Source organism: Neovison vison, chromosome 11 (assembly GCF_020171115.1).
Source record: "Neovison vison isolate M4711 chromosome 11, ASM_NN_V1, whole genome shotgun sequence".
NCBI lineage: Eukaryota > Metazoa > Chordata > Mammalia > Carnivora > Mustelidae > Neogale > Neogale vison.
In genome coordinates, this window is record NC_058101.1 from 33,648,212 (window position 1) to 33,654,469 (window position 6,258).

General features: G+C 55.8%; 1 protein-coding gene across 1 annotated transcript; it reads left to right on the forward strand.

Moving 5' to 3' along the window:
- The first annotated feature begins 3,140 nt into the window (after positions 1-3,140).
- PHOX2B (paired like homeobox 2B) lies at positions 3,141-5,909 on the forward strand. Its single transcript, XM_044224487.1, has 3 exons — positions 3,141-3,381; positions 4,230-4,417; positions 5,394-5,909. Exons 1-3 carry the CDS (start codon positions 3,141-3,143, stop codon positions 5,907-5,909), a joined length of 945 nt encoding a protein of 314 aa, XP_044080422.1.
- The last annotated feature ends 349 nt before the right edge of the window (positions 5,910-6,258 follow it).

Sequence of the window (6,258 nt, forward strand, 5' to 3'; positions counted from 1 at the left end):
GGTGGGAGCCGCCGCGGGCAGGGCGGGGAGAAACCCAGCCCCCGGGGCCTCGGGGAGCGCGAGGCAGTGCCCAGCTCCGGCCTCGGCCCGGCCAGCCCCTCACATCCCACCGCGCCCCGGCACCCCCCAGCGGCCTCGCACCTCCCTTGCTCAGGAGCCTTGGGCGAGTCGTCGCCCCGCTCCCCTGGCTTCTCCCGGTGTCACCCTCAGAAACCTCCAGATCCAGCTCCGCAGAGCAGCACACAGACCCCCTACGCCAAGCTCCTGCGCACAGGGACTGCCCTCCTGCACCGACTAAATCCCAAAGTTCTACAGCGTCGCTCGAGAGCCACCGCCCTCAGGAGTTGTGGGCAGAAGCCTTGCTCCTCCGAGCTCCCCTCACAGTCCGGGTCCGCGGCCGCCTCCGCCCCAAGGGCTAGAGGGGCCTCTGGGGATCGTCTGCAAATTGGGACGCAAGGTGTAATTGGCCTGCACTCCGGGGGGGGGGGTGGGCGTAGGGCCGGGGGAGGGGGGTGCCCCGGCCAGAGAGGTGTAAGCTTGGTTATTGGCTAGCCAAGGGCCTGGAAGCCCAAACGGGTCCCCTTCCAGACACAGTGTCACTCTTCCGCAGAGAAACGCGGGGGAGATTTTGCGTGAGCGGGAGGAGCCGGCTAGGCTAGCCGAGTGCACCCCGGGCCAGTGCTCCCCGCATCCACACCCTCTGATTGCGGGCCTGGGGCAGCTGGGTCGCGTCGGGAAAACCAAGAGGCACCCCCCACACACACACAAAAGTTCGAGAGATTCTAGAAACCTGGACAATCGCAGCCCTAAGCTTGACGACCTATCCTCCACCTCCCTTAAAGGGTGGGAGGTGTAAATAAGTGGGGAAATTCCATGTGTAGCCACGGAAGGGGCACAGCCACCTCCGGGTCTAAATGCAGATTCATATTCATGAGAACGGGATAAATAAAGACAAATCCCCACTGTAATAACACTTGGATTCCCATCCGTCTTTGCTGGCCTTTAGGTTTAGGGGACTGAAGACAGATGTTTGCATCTCTTTTCTCCTCTTGTCTGGTGACCATAAAGAAAAACCATTTAGAGCGTTGCAATTTGTTTCTTGCCGCAGTACAACCTTGTACACATTTATTTTCATTTCACCCCTGTGCACAAAAAAGTGCGCACTGGTCACCAAGGGCCCTTCTTTATCAAATACGCATTGTACCACATACAACTGCAATAAAACTATCAGCCCACCCCATAAAACGATCACCAGGCTGCTCAGCAGGTCCCCGCTGCCTGTACTGCAGACATTAGGTCTTGCGAACGTTCAGGGGATGGCCATCACCTGAAATCAACCTGAAACTCACCCAGCAGAGAAGCACAAGGCTGGGGGGGCTGCTGTCCCTGTTTAATCCATTAGGGCGTCCGCTGCAGTTCAGAGCGCAATAAAACACGGTGGCAGTGGAGAGCGGGCGCCCATCCACTCCCCAGCACTAGCATCGAATTAAACCACTTAGTTTGGCAAACACTGAACGCCTAAATGCCCCTATAAAGACTTTATGAGTTTGTTACTTTAATTACTGACTTGTTACAGAGCACATAAAGGGGGTAATGAATGCAATAAAACTAATTATCTACACATTTAATTCATATAAAATATCTAGGGTTTGTTTACACCACCCGGCGATTCAGCTAAGCATTCCTCCTCTTGTCCACCGAGAGGAAGGGTTTAATGAAATAGTTTTCCTTATTCTGCTAGAGCCTAACGAACCAAATGAAAATTACCCTCCGCTTAAATCATGGGGCCACCGAGGTCCACAAATCACTGTTCACTTCTTTGTCTGTACCTTCCAGCCAGCACCCAAGAGCCTGAGGAGTTGGAGAAGGAAAGAGCTCGATCTGGAGCCTAGGCATTTTGAGAGCAAAGATTTCGCACGCTGCAGTCAACAAACCTAAAGGGCAAGCGGTCGGCAATCCTCTTTGCGAAGCCCCGGGTCTTCGGCGGACTGAGGGGCACCTGAAAAAGTGTAGGTGACAAAAGAGGAGAGTGCTCGAGAGGGATGGAAGAGGAGACACATTTGGGGAGACTTCATGCCCGCTTGCCAGTCATGGCGTAATTAAAATCAACAACCGCACAGAACCTCCAAAGCAACAGAATGCAAACCTTGAGCAAACGCAGAAAGACACTGAGCGGACCGCAAAGAAACCCTCGGCAGAGACAATCCAGATGTGTCACATTCAAGAGCTTTACTCAGATGTGCCTTTATTTTTTAAACAGCTGTGTAAGCGGAGTCTCTAGAAAAGCATGTTAAGCTGCGACAAGAAATGCAATTTATAAGATGCTCTTTTTTTTTTAACCCCCTCAACCAGGTGTATTTTAAAGAAATCCTCTTATCCTTTACATAAACCCCCTTGGCCCACTTACTCTATGTTACAGGGTGCCTGAGTCTTGCCAATGTCCCAGTCCTTTATAACATTTCATGCACTTCGGGGGGTAGGCTTGTTGTTAAATTGAGCGTGTAACGCTCTTACAAAACAGGTTTTCTATGACATCAAGGTTTCTTCTCCCTAACCGAAGGAAAAAAAAAAAAAGAGGACGAAGAAGGGGGAAAACACACACACTATCTCAATTTATGCCTAAGGTATATGATCAGTTAAAAAGGCTTAAAAGCTCGGGGAAATTGGATCAGGGAGAATCGTCACCCAACTTTCATTATTTCCAAGTAGTGTGATTGAATTAAAGGGCAGGGAGCTGGTTAGAAGGGAGGATCAGGGGCTCGGTGCGTAATGGTGTGGTATTAAATTCTAATTAGAGATGCAGGAATCAATGATAGGGAGGTTGGACAGCTCAGTTCCCCAGTGCCAGCCCAATAGACGGATGAGTTATTGTCATGTAAAAAGCGCCAGCAATAAGACCAACCGCTTTGCTATTGTCCAAGTGGAAAGAGCCAAGTTTATTATGAGGACTATATGCTCTAGAGACCTCAGACAAGGCATCTCATAGGAGGCTTTTTCATAAAACTAGGCTCTGCTGGTAGTAAGGAGGCCAGTTTGGAGGCAGGCGTTGAGCTGTGCACATCTCCCCACTCCAGCCACCTTCTCCATACCCATCTTTTATTTCATTTTTCCACTTGGCTGAGCCATCCAGAGCCTTTTCAATGTATAAAATGGAATATTCTTACCTCAATTCCTCTGCCTACGAGTCCTGTATGGCTGGGATGGACACCTCGAGCCTGGCTTCAGCCTATGCTGACTTCAGTTCCTGCAGCCAGGCCAGTGGCTTCCAGTATAACCCGATAAGGACCACTTTTGGGGCCACGTCCGGCTGCCCGTCCCTCACGCCGGGATCCTGCAGCCTCGGCACCCTCAGGGACCACCAGAGCAGTCCGTACGCCGCAGGTAAGGACCGCCAGCTTTCTCAGCGGAGGAAGCCGCCTTTCCGCTCGTATATAGGAAGCCTTGATTGCATTTGAAAATGGAAATGTGTTTAGTATTTACCAAACGAAATTTGCTTACACAAATGAAAGAATTTATCACGTTAGAAGCGATTGCAGGGAGGGGTAATTCACTTACAGGGTTACACTATCCTAGTCACACCCGAACCGCCAACAAAATTATCTTAAGCTGCCAAAATGATAGGCATAATTTATTTACTTTGCGATGAGACGTAAAGCTTAGAAAATAATTAAATAACAAAGAGTAAAGCTCATTACTGGCAGTGTCTCTCTCTTTTTTTAAGAACCGACAGCGGCTCACACCTTTTGGGCTGGTCATTTTTATGATTATTTCTTTAATTTATTATTATTTTTTTGCAGCACTGTCCCCTAACTTTTGGGCAGGGTCAACTTCTGAGAACTGAAAAGTTCCAGCCGTGGGAGTATTGGGTAACTTCTTCCCCGGTTCCCTGATGCTCCGACTGATGTTTTTGGACTTTTTTTCCTCTTTGGCTTTTCCTCACCAAAGCATTATCCCGCGTCCCGGCCCTCGGCCGTCCCCGGTGAGCTCTTCCAACCCACCCAAAGGCGTTTGTGCCAAGAGGGAGCCCGCCAAAGCCCGCAGTTCGCCGGTTTCGGTATCCAACTGATTCGCTCGGTTTTTCTCGGCAGCGACTGTCAGCCAGTCCCCCGCGCCGGCGTCGGTGGCCGCTCTAGTGCTACCTGACCTCGGAGTCCCCACATTCCGGCTCCGCGGCGCTCTCGCGCTCCAGACAGTTTTGCTCACACTCTGTCCCCTCTGTCTCCCTCCAGTTCCTTACAAACTCTTCACCGACCACGGCGGCCTCAACGAGAAGCGCAAGCAGCGGCGCATCCGCACCACGTTCACTAGTGCGCAGCTCAAGGAGCTGGAGAGGGTCTTCGCAGAGACGCACTACCCCGACATCTACACCCGGGAGGAGCTGGCCCTGAAGATCGACCTCACCGAAGCGCGAGTCCAGGTACGCGCGCCCACAAACCGACCCTGCTTCGCCGCCCCGGGCCCGGTACGGTACGGTGGCGGGGACCGGGCGGTGTTCCTGAAGGTTCGGAATACCCGGGCTTTTCAAAGACAAGGCCCCGGGACCCAGGGCTGAATAGAGGCCAAGTTCGGAGGGACTGTGTGCGCGAGGAAGGGTTAGGGTGCGCGCGCTCGTTTATCTGTGCACAGCTGCAAAGCTTTCCCCACCCCGTGTAGTCCTGTAGAGACTTTCGGGGTCTTGGGACGTGAACGAGCAAGGCTTTTGCAGGACAGGAGGTGCCTTGTGGGAGGAGTGCAGACTTTGCCCCCGTATTAGACTTGGGGTTTTTTGGTTTTTTTCTGCCTCCTCGCTCAAGCTCTTTTAACTTGAAACCATGGAGTAGAGGTGCATTTTCCCGGTAACTATGGCTTGGATCCCATTGGCAAAGGGGCTGTGACTCCATGAAGGTCACGAACGGGCGGCTAACTCTAACCTTTTAGGGAAACAGGTGCACTCACGAGCTGGCCAAGGCGCCTTTCCAGGTGAGCCCCATTGTACGGTGTATCAGGCCCAAAGGCCAGGATGGGCAGCGAGCATCAAACCAGGGACCCCCCCTCCTCCTTCTACCAATTAGCGTTTAACCTTAGACCTGCGGCGTGGGGGGTATGGCGACTGTGGGGTGGTTCAAGGCCCGCCAGAATAAAGGCTTCCGTTTTAGGGCCTTTCTGGGACCTGGGGCCTTTTAGCCTGTCCTGCAAGCAGTCATTTCCCTGGAATGCTCAGGTGACCCTAAGAAAGTTTCTCCGAAGACGCAAGGACGACAAGGGAGGGGGCAGACTTGGTGGCGGGGTGTACCGCGGCGCTTGGACTTTCAAACAAGCCGAAATGAAACGTGGGCCGTCCTAACCCGCGCTTTGCTTCCCCCTTCCCTTCATCCTTTCCCTGCTTCACCGCCTCTCCTCTCCTCTCGGGCCAGGTGTGGTTCCAGAACCGCCGCGCCAAGTTCCGCAAGCAGGAGCGCGCGGCAGCAGCAGCCGCGGCCGCGGCCAAGAACGGCTCTTCGGGGAAGAAGTCCGACGCGTCCCGGGACGACGAGAGCAAAGAGGCCAAGAGCACCGACCCGGACAGCACGGGGGGCCCCGGCCCCAACCCCAACCCCACTCCCAGCTGCGGCGCGAGCGGCGGCGGCGGCGGCGGGCCCAGCCCGGCAGGAGCCCCGGGGGCGGCGGGGCCCGGGGGCCCGGGAGGCGAACCCGGCAAGGGCGGCGCGGCGGCGGCGGCAGCGGCGGCGGCGGCAGCGGCGGCGGCGGCGGCGGCGGCGGCGGCCGGGGGCCTGGCGGCGGCCGGGGGCCCTGGACAAGGCTGGGCTCCCGGCCCGGGCCCCATCACCTCCATCCCGGATTCGCTCGGGGGCCCCTTCGCCAGCGTCCTATCTTCCCTCCAAAGACCCAACGGCGCCAAAGCCGCCTTAGTGAAGAGCAGTATGTTCTGATCTGGGACGCGCGGCGGCGGCGGCGGCGGGCGAGCCGGGCCGGGCCGGGCCGGGCGGGCGAGCGGGTGGGCTCCAGGCTGCGGTCGTCGCTGCTGCCGAAGCTTTCCACGGAGGGCCTGACGTCATCGCGATAAGAATAAAGAGAACACGGCGTCGCCCCCATTTCAACCCCACTCCTACCCCCCCATCCTGAACACCTCCCCCAAACCCCCAACAAATCAAAACTCAAAACTTCCCTAGCTTCGCACCTGCCTCAGGGGCCTCGCAGACCGGCCAGGGCTCCGCCTGCTGACCGCGAGGTGCGAGCAGCGCGGGCGGCCGGGCTCGGGGGCACTCTCAGGGGGGCTGT

Coding starts and splice junctions, on each gene's coding strand:
- PHOX2B (XM_044224487.1), top strand. CDS start 3,141: ATGTATAAAATGGAATATTCTTACCTCAATTCCTCTGCCTACGAGTCC. Junction 3,382..4,229: donor GAGCAGTCCGTACGCCGCAG/GTAAGGACCGCC, acceptor GTCTCCCTCCAG/TTCCTTACAAACTCTTCACC. Junction 4,418..5,393: donor TCACCGAAGCGCGAGTCCAG/GTACGCGCGCCC, acceptor CTCTCGGGCCAG/GTGTGGTTCCAGAACCGCCG.